This window comes from Myotis daubentonii, chromosome 11 (genome assembly GCF_963259705.1).
Source record: "Myotis daubentonii chromosome 11, mMyoDau2.1, whole genome shotgun sequence".
NCBI lineage: Eukaryota > Metazoa > Chordata > Mammalia > Chiroptera > Vespertilionidae > Myotis > Myotis daubentonii.
Genome location: NC_081850.1, coordinates 48,569,377 through 48,582,128, shown reverse-complemented (window position 1 = coordinate 48,582,128; position 12,752 = coordinate 48,569,377). Strand labels below are relative to the sequence as shown.

Sequence of the window (12,752 nt, the reverse complement as noted above, 5' to 3'; positions counted from 1 at the left end):
GCCCCCTCCCTGTACTAGTGAACGGGACCGGCTTGAGTTCTCGCGAGAGATCCTTCCCCTCCCCCAGCTAGTGAGTGCGCGAACGGGAAAGGAGGAGGGCGCTCCAGGCGAAAGCGCTGCAGACGCCATTATCCTCTGTTTCTCTGCTGCACCAACCTCTACGTCTTGCTTACGTCCCGCTTGTTTACAGCCTATAGGTAATTGGGGTTATTGGGACTTGGGTATTACAGACTCAGGCAGGGGATTGGCCTCCCTAACGGCTGCGTTGACTTCCTCCAAGTCCGGTTTTCCTCGGGCCCTTAGCGGCCTCACAGCCCGAAGGGAGGCGCCGGTGGGAGGCGGGGGCGTCGCCTTCCTCTGGCGCTTTGATTGACGCGGCCTTCGACCAATCGCTTCGCCTAGGCGCCACCGCTGAAGCCCAAGCAGCCAATCGGGCGCGGCGGCGGCGTAGGAGAGCGCGGGAGGCGGGGGAGAGCGGGGCCCTGCGCTCGTTTTCTGTCTAGCTGTGACCGGTTGAGGCGGCGCGGCGGCATAGAGACGACGACCTCGCGCGGTGAGGAGCGGGGCTAGGCGGACGGCGCGTGAGGGCGAAAGTAGGAGGCCAATCTTGCCGCTTGAGGGAGGCGTTTGGGGGACTGCTTGGTGGTTGGCCGGTTCTCAGCGAGGAAACGTTGCCCGGTTCCCCTCCCCCCCACCTCCGCCATTTCCCTGAGCGTATATCCGCAGTCCGCGTTGGGGTACTGGAGGCTTCGGGGCGCTACGAGGCATGTGCCTGCAGGATGAGCGGTAGTTTTGTTGTCTTGGGAACTAGGCCTCTTGTTGGGGAAGGAGAAGGGACCGGCGGGCGGCACCCGAGGGCGATACAGATCGCCGCAGTCTCTGGTGGGTCCCGCCGCGCTTCGGTTCTGCGGGCCTGGGCTTGGGGCTGGAGCGGGGAGGTCGGAGGGTCGGGGCTGCCTCCGTTGCTTTGTCTCTCCCGCTGTGGGGGGGAGGGTGCGGGGACGAGATCTCGGGGCCGCGTGGTGGGTGGGGGAGGGGGGTCGGCGCTCGGCTCCGCCTAGTAGCACGTAGTCGCCATTACGAGGGCGGCCATTTCCTGTCGGATTCGGGAGTTGACGTGCGGCGCCTCTGCGCTCGCCTCCGGCTTTCTCGGCTCCTGTTCCTCGGCTCCCGCCGATCCCGGTCTCGGGAGTCGGGAGGGGAGTTCATGTTGAGCTCGGCTCGTCACGCGCGTACTTAGCGATTGTGGCGGCCGGAGGAATGGTGATTGAAGGACCGCATCAACGTGGTTTTGTTTTTTGTAGCTAGACCCCGCGTCGGCGTGGTGGTGGTGTTTTTTATAGATGATCATTAAATTCCTTTATCCAAGTCTGCCGCCATACCTCCGTATAGAACTGACTGAAAGAGAGGGTTTCAGTGAGTCCTTAGAAGAGTGGTTTGTCGGCAAACGTTATGGACGGCGTAAGTGCTGCCCTTTTTAAGCGTTAGGCTGCCTAGGTATCCCCCCGCCTTTTTCTCTTTTTTTTTTTTTTTTAAGCGGGGGCCACATGTCGCCGCCTTCTGCCAGTCCTGCGAGGGGCGATAAAAGGCTGTTTGCAGTCCCGTCGCCAGTCTGGTTGCAGATGTGTAATTGTTAGGTTGCGCCCTTTGTAACGTCGCGTAAAACACCTTGGTAGGTAGTGTTGAAGGACTCGGTTAACGCAGGTGATCGAGTAGTCCGGGCGGTGTGGGGCTGCTCTATAAAACTAGCTTTGTTATGTATCTTTGTATAAATTACATTTTCGGGGACAGAATTGAGGTTCGTGGGCTGATGCATGTGCCTTTGTTTTTATATGTGTGTATTATGTAAAATAACTAGTTTCTGAAGTGGGACTAGGTCCAGTGGCTTTAGTGTTCTTTCCTTTGTAAAAGAAAAAACTAATATTGTTTTGGATTTTTAAGGCAATTATTGGAGGGCTTAAGACCCTAAAATGAAGAAATGGCTCTTTAGTTTGTTATGATCGGATCTGGGTTTGTTAGTATCTAGTAATCGGCAACCAAAGGCAAAACTGATTTGTGTTGGTTTTTGTAGGCTACTGCAGCACTAGGGTGTCAGGTGGTTCCGCCCCGAACACTTCAGTTCTGCTCTGCAAGGATATATAATTGGTACGTTCTAGAAACAGTCCTGTCTTTGCTTTTTAAAAATATTTAGCTACAGATTACTTTTCAATAAGCCGAATGGACTAGCTTCTTTATTTTTTTAACAGATTGGTGTGTCCATATAATCCAAGAAAATGGAAACTGAACAGCCAGAGGAAACCTTCCCCAACACCGAAACCAACGGTGAATTTGGTAAGACATTTTAATTTTAACAATTTTATATTTTTATCTGTGTTTAGTCTGAGATCCCTGTGAATTACAGCTTGGCTTTTATTTATAACTAAAAATAATCCTTACTCCCATGTTTTGTGTTTAGAAAACTAAAAGGGAGCATGCTTTGATTCATATTTAAAAGTCAAAGAATCCGAGTGCCTTCAGCCTTTTTAAAACAAACTTACAATTAGCAACAAATCTCTTAAGATATAGTTGCTTTCTCTAATTTAAGCTTAAGTTAGTTAAATTAAAACTTTATGATTAAAGATGCCTTTTGAAGATGTGCTTTCTTTGAAATTTGCAACTGTTGATTTCTAGGTAAACGCCCTGCAGAAGATATGGAAGAGGAACAAGCTTTTAAAAGATCTAGGAACACTGATGAGATGGTTGAATTACGCATTCTGCTTCAGAGCAAGGTATTCATTTTATTCTTGGAAAATTGAAAATGGGTTTTAAGTTCTGGTTTGGCCCTCTTGGAAGCCTTCAAAGCCTTAGAGGTTGAAGAATATGAAAGATTTGTGTGGCTCCACAAGGACTTGTAGGCCATGTGGTGGCTTTGTTTGTTTGTTTGTTTGTTTGTGTAATAATTAAAATGAAATCCCTTAATATATTGAGCAACTTAACAGGTTAAACTAGGAGAAGGGTGTGGGTAATCCTTAAAGCATTAATGGGTCTTGATTGCATTGCAAATTTATTAGAAAGCAGTTTGGCAGTTCACTCGATACTATCAGGTAACAATGAAAAGGTATCTACTATAAATAATATTTATATTATTTGTTTTACAGATGGGTACTGTGAAATTAGTCAGTGCTAAAGTTTTAATAAGTTCAGTGTATACTGACATTCTAAAAATTTAAGATTTCTGCCTTCGTGGGGGTTTTTTTGTTGTGGGTTTTTTGTTTGTTTTTTACTGTATTATTTTTAATGCCCCAAATAGATTTTTAGCCCTATAACAAGAAAAAGTGAGAAGGGCTAAATTTTTTTTTTATTTTTATATTATTCTTGCTTAAAGCTTGAAAACACAGGAAGGAAGGGGCAAAATTAATCTGTCTTTTTACTTTTTCCAGAATGCTGGGGCAGTGATTGGAAAAGGAGGCAAGAATATTAAGGCTCTGCGTACAGACGTAAGTATTAAAGAGTTTAAAACTACTACTCCAGCTTCAGTTTATGTTCGTAGAAATTTAAAGAGTTGCATCATAGAAATCACTTAATAGTTTAGATACATGCCATTTATAATAATCAATTTCATAGATAATTTCAAGGTTTGCCATTCCTTATTTAACAAAGTTTGGATTGGGTTGGGTGGTGAGGTCTATATTAAACCTCTTCACTTTCTAATAACTTTGCACCAAATTATTCACTTCAGGCAGGATAACATCTTAATTAGAAATAACGACAGTGTAAAGACCCTTAATTGCATCATTTCCCATGTGTGTGAATCAATTACAGTGTTACTGAAAGCCATTGCAGGTGGCTGATTAAACTCAGAAATTTTTATTCCCTTTTTTTAATCGTCCATCTGTTTTAACAGCTTGCACATGGAACACAAACAAATTAATGTTGAGCTTGCATGATTTAAATATGGGTAAAGAAGGAAGGCACTTTTAAGATTGGGAAACCTTATGTCAGTGCCATTGATTTTAGTCTTAATATTTTATAGTGGGTTGACTCTTGTGATTAGACACATTAAATGTTGGTATCACCAGAAGTAAGCATATTTATAGGACTTGGCTACACCTAAATTCCTTTTAAAAAAATTTTTTTCTCATAGTGAACACGCTCTTAAATGTTTTCTTGCTGAAATGGAGGCAAATAATAACTTTGTGTTGAATACTTATAGTATATTTCATTTCTCTCTTGGTCGCAGATCTTTGTATGTTCCTCTTGAGTACTGTAAACTGAACTTGAAAATTTGCTTAAAATTTTACAAACTTGCCTGTTAGGATCTAGGAATGCCTTTTAAACCTCCAGGAAACCAACTAGTCTTTTAAGAGTTAGGGTTTTTGGTGGTGTGGGAATTTTTGTTTTGTCTTTTATAAACCTCTCTCCTCTTAATCCAGATGTTCTGTATAATTATCTGGGTTATTAATTTCCCCGTTCCTCAAGAACTTGAGTAAACTGAGTCATGACAGGTTTTGTGTCTACCCTCATGAGCCAGCCTGCTACTGAAACATCGTTTGTTTTCTTAAAAAGAAAAAAAAAATAGTACCGTCATTTAAGGTCCTTAAATGTTAAGCCACAGTCAGATATAGAGAAGTCCATTATTGTGTTAGTCTTCAGAACAACTTAAACTTGTTTTCATTAATTGAGAGTATGAGTATAGTTTGTATTAAATTAAAATTTATTGCTTTTCCCCCTTTTCCCTCTCCTTGTTTTTTTGGCCATATATCTCCGTTGCCCATGTACTGGATCGACTTACCCCTGCGTTGCCCACCATGACGTTGGCCCATCCGCCCCTGAACGCCCATGTGAAAACCCTGGTTGGCTATGCCCAAAAATGTGCTCGTTGCCAAACGGGTACCATACTTGACAACTTCTGATTGAATGCCCATGCCCAATGCCAACATCCACGAACGCCAATGACCAATGCAGTACAATGCCAGTGTTTCAGTCCCAGACAGCAGTGGCCCCGAGCGGTATGTCCCAACAGTTTATGCCTCACTGCCTGATTAGAAAGAGAGAAATGTATTTTATTACCTGCCTTTTATATAATTAAATAGTATCCCCTTTAGACGGTGTATTGTTTTTCAAGTTTCTGTCTTATTTTCCCCATTAAGTCTTTTTGTCACTGAACTTTTACCGTGAGTTGCCCACCCAAACGATCCACTAATTTTATTTCGATGGAAGGAGCACAGCTTCAAGTGTTGCATATTTGCTGCATTGTAAATCAAATTGTTACCAAAATAGTCTCTCGCTCTGTCTTTGTGGCCCACCTTGCTTCCCAACATTTGCCTGTTCATAATTTTTTCTGATGAAATGCTAACTCTGGTTCACTTTCCTTCACTTCTCATTTGTATTGTCTCTGTTTTGTCTTGCATTTGTATTTGTTTTCTTGCAGAGCCCATTAGTGATCTAATTTCTAACTGGTATCCATAACCTTACTCCAAATATAATGTTCACCACTTGCATATTCCCCACTTTGCCTAAGAGAAGGTGTGCCAGTTTTACCAATGTAACAGCGAGGGTATCCTTAATTAACTTAGTGGTGGCGGGGAACATAAATATTCAACTCTGCTTCAGTTCTGGTCAATTTATTGCCCACTTAATCTGAGCCCTTCCAAGAGCCCATTCTCTCTGTCTCTCTCCAAGTCTCCTAATATTGTTATGTCTGTATTGGGCATAAAACAAAAATGCATGTGTAAACCTATAAATAGGCTACTTTAAATGGGGAGTATTAAATGTTACTTCTCTGGAAAAGTTTGTATGAATACTAGTGATAAACACAAAACTCATTTTTCTTTTCCAACTTTTTTGTACTATCTGGTATTTGTGATGTTTGACAGCATATTGAGTATCAGTGCTGATATTGAAACAATTGGAGAAATTCTGAAGAAAATCATCCCTACCTTGGAAGAGGTAGGCTCATTTTTTTATGTATTTGTTGACTGGGGAGGGTTAAAGTATGTTTTGTTGGGACCTAATGGGGGAGGTGGAAAGCCAGTGGGCATAACATTTTGTAGTAGTAGCAGCATCGTACAACCTGCTTTATAGTATACAGGGTTGCTGTACTCACGTTTTTAAAATGTCTGACCACAACGGAGTAAATCTGAACTGAAAATATCTGTGGTCATGCATTTTCATGGGTTTAGCATATATTTTATGGGCTTTAGTTTTAGAGGAGATTTTTTGTTTTGTTTTTGTTTCGTTAAGTTTGAGGATTTTTAAGTTCTGTAATAATATGTAGTGTATAGAGAAAACCATTGTACGTTCTTAGTGTAGATTAGTGTAGTTTCTCGCTATTTAATGATGTAGATGTGAAATATGTTGTAGTAGCTTTACCAATATATGCGACAATAGCCTGATCACACTAGACACTTAACCTATTACTCTTATTTTTCTACTTTCAGGGCCTGCAGTTGCCATCACCCACTGCAACCAGCCAGCTCCCGCTCGAATCTGATGCTGTGGAATGCTTAAATGTATGTCATAGTGCCATTGAACCCCACTGAAGTATGGAGCCTGGCCCATGGGATTAATTTTATTTTTAACATAGTGTGCTTTTCCGGTCTCTATAGAAAAAGGCTTAAAAACATGATAAATGAATGGTCTTACAACTCACTGTTGACCCTGCTCCATGCTGCAGTGGGAATTAACTACATTTGCAAAGTGCTTTGCAGTCATTTATATTATGATGTTATTTGAATGTTAATAATAATATTGTAGTAACAGCGACATGCTAAATGGCTGCAGTGTGGGTATGGTGTTGCAGGACCTGAAAATAAAATAGTTTTTTAAGGTGGTGCAGAATGTCCTTTTTGGGCCTGGCTATTGAGGATAATAAGCACATAACTGGTAAAGTTATTGAAATATAAATTCAGGTTGCTCACTGCAACAGTATGTTATGCTTATAGCAGATAAGTGTGTATTGGGGAAATCCTTAATTTGGAACTAAAATTTTATAACTCTCCCTCTGCAGTACCAACACTATAAAGGAAGCGACTTTGACTGCGAATTGAGACTGTTGATTCATCAGAGTCTGGCAGGAGGGATTATTGGGGTCAAAGGTGCTAAAATCAAAGAACTTCGAGAGGTAAAGACACTTTTATTTTCTTTTACTGGAAAATAGTTTTTCATATAGACTTGGTGCAGTGGCCTTGCTTCTGTTACCCTTCTGAGTTTCTTCCCTGAGATTCCTCATCACATTTGCTGTTGAAATACCACAATAAGGCCTGACCACATTGTTTTGGCGTGCTTCTCCCCCCTCCCCACCCCCAAAAAAGTCCTAGGGTTACCAACAAAAATTTGGGGTGGAGAGGAGTGGGTTTACTTAAGATCGGTACATTTATCTGAACCTTCCTAGGTTTCCTAACCTTTTTAGTGTACTTCCTTATTTTTGTTTTGTTGGGGTGGTGTTTGTTTGTTTTGGTTAATGCTTTTTTTCTTTTTTAATACAGAACACTCAGACAACAATCAAGCTTTTCCAGGAATGCTGTCCTCATTCCACTGACAGAGTCGTTCTTATTGGAGGAAAACCTGATAGGGTTGTAGAGTGCATAAAGATCATCCTTGATCTTATATCAGAGGTACCTTAAGAATGTTTATCTTCATGTTTAACTTCATGTTTAACTTCTTGAAACATAGATGTCAAAATATTTCAGAATATTTAGACAAATGTCTTTTGTCCTTTCCCTAGCAATTTTCAATCCCCTATCTTTAGCTAGCTATTACTTTAATTTAGAAATAATTTGAGAGACTGGAGAACTGTCTTGATTGCTGGTGGGATTTTTATAGCCTTTAGTCCTTCAAAGGAAACTGCTACAGTACTACATTGCACAGAGCTTCCAACTGATGGTGTTCAGTAGTGTTCGTATGGGTTACAGACTCACCCAAGATACTGAACCTTTTATCCCTCTGAGTGGTCACTTCATAGACTCCATTGTGAAACATAAAAGGGGTTGTAGTCCCTTAAGATAGTCTGGTAAAAGTAGCAAGCTGCTACTTCTTCCCGCAAGCAGTAAAGCTCACTTTTTCTTTAGGACTCACAAAAAGTAATGCATTTCTTTCCAGTTATTTCCTATATTCCTGTTTTGCCTATATTCCTGTCCCATCTGAAGTAGCTCGCAGGAAAAATAAAAGGACTTTAGATATTTTGTTTGTAAAAAGAGTGGTTATCAAGTCTGTTTTTCTTTGGTGTGTAATATTGCTGTTTTTGTTTTAGTCGCCCATCAAAGGACGTGCACAGCCTTATGATCCCAACTTTTATGATGAAACTTATGATTATGGTGGCTTTACAATGATGTTTGATGACCGCCGTGGCCGTCCTGTGGGATTTCCCATGCGGGGAAGAGGTGGTTTTGACAGAATGCCTCCTGGTCGGGGTGGGCGCCCCATGCCTCCATCTAGAAGAGATTATGATGATATGAGCCCTCGGCGAGGACCTCCTCCCCCTCCTCCTGGACGAGGTGGCCGGGGTGGTAGCAGAGCTCGCAATCTTCCTCTTCCTCCACCACCACCACCTAGAGGAGGGTAAGTTCCTTTTCATCTACATATTACTAACATACAAGAGGCTGCAGTTTAGGGGGTGATCGGGGTTAGACTTTATTTGATGTGTGTGATGTCAGTAAACTGAGATTACAACCAGTACTGTTTTTGCAGGGATCTAATGGCCTATGACAGGAGAGGAAGACCTGGAGATCGTTACGATGGCATGGTAAGAATTTTCATTTATCATCAATTATATTTCAGTGCGTAAGGCATCTACAAGTATGGTATAGTGAACATTTTTGTTGCCGAAAATGTTGCTGGAAAAGCTTGTCTTACAAATTCACTCCTTAGATAGCCACTTACATCATTTTGTTCTTTGCCGGACTAGTAAGACTTTATTGAGCCATCCTTATTCCCCAAAGTATGTAATGTAGAAATATAAACTGGGCATATAAAAGCAATAACTATGGCAAAAGTATTCTGCCAGGTTCATGTTAACAGTTCTTTGTCTCAACACAGGTTGGTTTCAGTGCTGATGAAACATGGGACTCTGCAATAGATACATGGAGCCCTTCAGAATGGCAGATGGCTTATGAACCACAGGTTGAGTATCCTGGCTGTTTGCACTCATATCAGGAATAATTAAGATGTTTGCCTACTCACTAATAAGTGTCTTTGTTTTTCACCTTAATATTTTTCTTTAAATGCTGTGTACCTGAGTCCCTAAGGGTTGTCTTCTGAAATATACTTACTAGGGAGCATATGGGACTTTGGTTTCCTAAACTGAGGAGTTTTAGGAATACTAAGATATCTGAAAAACAGTCTTGAAAGCAAAGTAATACTCTATTTTTTCTTTCCATTTTTAGGGTGGCTCTGGATATGGTAAGTTTTCTCCTTTGTGAAATCAAATATTATTTCATGTTTTCTAAAAGAACTTAATGCTCATTATTTAAATCAGATTATTCCTATGCAGGGGGTCGTGGCTCATATGGTGATCTTGGTGGACCTATTATTACAACACAAGTAACTATTCCCAAAGATGTAAGTATCTTTACTGTATTACAATAAACGTTTAATGAATTACTTCAAGTCCTCTAACTTATAATAAGATTTTAACAAATATTCCATTTTAGGATTAAAGTTGTGTTTTTTAAGGACTTCAGTGAGATGTCCTCCAATTTGGGATTTGTCAGGTGCCCACTACTATCAAAAGCTGTTAGATGGTTTTGAGCCCTTGATTCATTAAGAAAATGTTGAAGTAATTGCATTCTAACCCAAATCTTGACTAGTTCTGGCGGGGGGGGGGGGGGGCGCGGTGGTGGGGAGGATTAAAAGTCAGAATAAATAAACTACAAAGTTAAACTCGAAGGTCTTTTAAAATATAGGTAATGTGATTTTTTTTAAAGTATATCATAAACGCTTGTTTTTGAAAATCTTTTCAGCTGGCTGGATCTATAATTGGCAAAGGTGGTCAGAGGATTAAACAAATTCGTCATGAGTCAGGAGCTTCGATCAAAATTGATGAGCCTTTAGAAGGGTCCGAAGATCGGATCATTACCATTACAGGAACACAGGACCAGATACAGAATGCACAGTATTTGCTGCAGAACAGGTCAGTTTAGGTTTAGCTTTATGTTAGCCTACACATACTAAAACTTTAAAAAGCTTTTCTTCTCAATTGATTTTTCTTTTAGAAGCCATGGTGTCTCAACCTTTTGGGGACCTAACTTCTAAACGTTCTAATAGTTTTGCTTTAATTTTCTTCTGCTTTCTTACTAAAAACGGAGACATTCAGTACTAATCTTGCTGGAAGAAGCCTTAACCAAGCAAACTTCTCATTTCTCTGGTGAAAACTGCTGCCAAAACCACTTGTTATAAATTATACAAAGCCTGTAGAAAATGTAGAAGATTCAATGGATGTTGGTCTAGTTCTGTGTGGAAGACTAGTGATTTTGTTGTTTTTAGATAACTAAATCGACAACAAATCACAGTCTGCCATATGGCACAGGCCATGCCTCTACAGGACAAATGATTGGTGCTGTAAAATGCAGCATTTCACACCTTCACTGGCATTTCTTGTCTTTTTCTACCAAATATTAACAACTTTTTGTTTCATTTTCTTAATTCTGCTCTACTAATGTCTGGTTCACTATTAATCTTTTTTTCTTGAATTTTACATTGCTCTAATTTATAATTGCTGTTTTAATTCTTATTTCTAATTAATTAATGGACATGCTTATCGCTTTAATTTAGCATTGAAATTGTCTTAATGTTGATGAAGATGTTACGAACAAAAATTCTAATTCGTACTTTTTTTTCTTTTCTTTTATAGTGTGAAGCAGTATGCAGATGTTGAAGGATTCTAATGCAAGATATTTTTTCTTTTTTATAGTGTGAAGCAGTATTCTGGAAAGTTTTTCTAAGACTAGTGAAGAACTGAAGGAGTCCTGCATCTTTTTTTTTTTATCTGCTTCTGTTTAAAAAGCCAACATTCCTCTGCTTCATAGGTGTTCTGCATTTGAGGTGTAGTGAAATCTTTGCTGTTCACCAGATGTAATGTTTTAGTTCCTTACAAACAGGGTGGGGGGGGAGGGTGTGCAAAAACTAACATTGAAATTTTGAAACAGCAGCAGAGTGAGTGAATTTTAATTTTTGTTCATTGTTGGTGGTTAGAAAATTCCCCCTATGTAATTATTGTGAACACTTTGCTTTGTGGTCACTGTAACATTTGGGGGGGGTGGGACAGGGAAGAAAAGTAATAATAGTCCATATGTCCCTGGCATCTATTCAGAGCAGTGTGCAGAATGTAATGCTCTTTTGTAAGAAACGTTTTATGATTTTTAAAATAAATTTAGTGAACCTATTTTTGGTGGTCATTTTTTTTTTAAGATGGTCATTTTTCAAATGGCTGAATTCCCCAACCTACCCCCAACTAAACACTAAGTTTGATTTTCAGCTCCTCTGTTGGACTTGGACTTAGGCAAAAAATAATAATCTTTGCAAATTCAGTTCTGGTGATTTCTGGATGGTTTGAATGTCCATTGCTTGGGAAGAAATTCCATCATACCCCACTCATGCTTATAATAAGCTGGGGATTTGTTTTTGTAAATGCCCATACTTTGCAACAGTTTCCTATGTTAGTAATTGTGAAGAACCAAGGTGGGGAGCAGTACTAAAAATTAAGTAATGGTATAAATGTATACCAGAAGCCTGATAGCAAGTTTTATTAATCGGAGTAATATTTGGTTATGGAAGTGACTGATGCTAAATAAATTCTGGTTATTTTTTATTAGATAATTTCTTAACAAATTTAAACTGTCAGCCTGCTTAGTGTCTATTAGTTAAACTTTGTAAAATATATATATATTCTTGTTTTTCCATTGTATGCAAAATGAAAGAAAAAGATGTACCATTTCTTTGTTGTATGTTGGATTGTGTAGGAAATGTTTGTGAACAAGTCAAAAAAAAAAAAGGGAAAAAAGTTCCTGTGGATGTTTTGTGTAGTATCTTGACGTTTGTATTAATAATAGTTAAGTTCACTTCCAAATAAAATTCCCATAATGCTAGATTTGACGTGTGCCCGATTTGAGCGAGGGTTGATTGACACCTGTTAAAATTTGTTAAACCGTTCCTCTTGTAAGGAAATATAGTAATCTTAAATTACATATTTTTTGTGTGAAGTGTTTTTCTAGCATTTATAAATGGAATCTGGTAGGGGTGGTAAAGACAGAATTTCTGCAGTTGGGCTATTAATCTTAAAGAGGGAGTATCGCATAATGGGAGCTGAGTCGTGCAATTTTACAGCTCCTGTTATCCCATTACATGATAAATTTTTGAACCTTTTGTTTCTATCTATAGAATTAGTTCTAGTTTGATGTTTGAGAATATTAAAATAACTAGTATATGGTTCCTGATTCATAAATTCCTAAAATACTTGCCTATTGGCCTCCAACTATCCAGAAGGCATGAGAACTCGGTTACATAGAAAAGGGTTCATGGGGATAGTTCCACTTATATTTAGGAAAGAAATTTGTGTATAATAGAAAAGTGGGCAGTTTTTCTTGAATACATAGTAATACATGCAAATAAGCCATTTAAGGCTATTAGTATTTCAGTAACACCCCTTTTAGGAGAGAGGAATTGAGCGGTCTTTTGATAGTGAAGTGCTTAAAACTAGTGAATACTACTTGTAAGGTTTCCCCAGAGGTGAAGTCAGGCTGAGTTGCCACATTGGGATTGTTTAGGGTAGTACAGCC

General features: G+C 39.7%; 1 protein-coding gene across 11 annotated transcripts; it reads left to right on the top strand.

Annotated features, from left to right (window-relative positions):
* Positions 1 to 42: 42 nt before the first annotated feature.
* Positions 43 to 12,161, top strand: HNRNPK (heterogeneous nuclear ribonucleoprotein K). Of its 11 annotated transcripts, none has more exons than XM_059657039.1 (17): positions 403 to 553; positions 2,072 to 2,145; positions 2,247 to 2,331; positions 2,671 to 2,768; positions 3,420 to 3,476; positions 4,945 to 4,988; positions 5,856 to 5,928; positions 6,420 to 6,491; positions 6,989 to 7,102; positions 7,467 to 7,595; positions 8,231 to 8,538; positions 8,668 to 8,722; positions 9,016 to 9,099; positions 9,363 to 9,378; positions 9,470 to 9,537; positions 9,939 to 10,108; positions 10,829 to 12,161. In XM_059657039.1, exons 3-17 carry the CDS (start codon positions 2,274 to 2,276, stop codon positions 10,860 to 10,862), a joined length of 1,380 nt encoding a protein of 459 aa, XP_059513022.1. In that variant the 5' UTR covers positions 403 to 553; positions 2,072 to 2,145; positions 2,247 to 2,273; the 3' UTR covers positions 10,863 to 12,161. The 11 variants fall into 11 exon arrangements, with proteins under 11 accessions (XP_059513016.1, XP_059513019.1, XP_059513024.1 ...); XM_059657037.1 differs by having other exon boundaries at positions 9,455 to 9,537; positions 10,889 to 12,161; XM_059657031.1 differs by having other exon boundaries at positions 9,455 to 9,537.
* Positions 12,162 to 12,752: the final 591 nt, after the last annotated feature.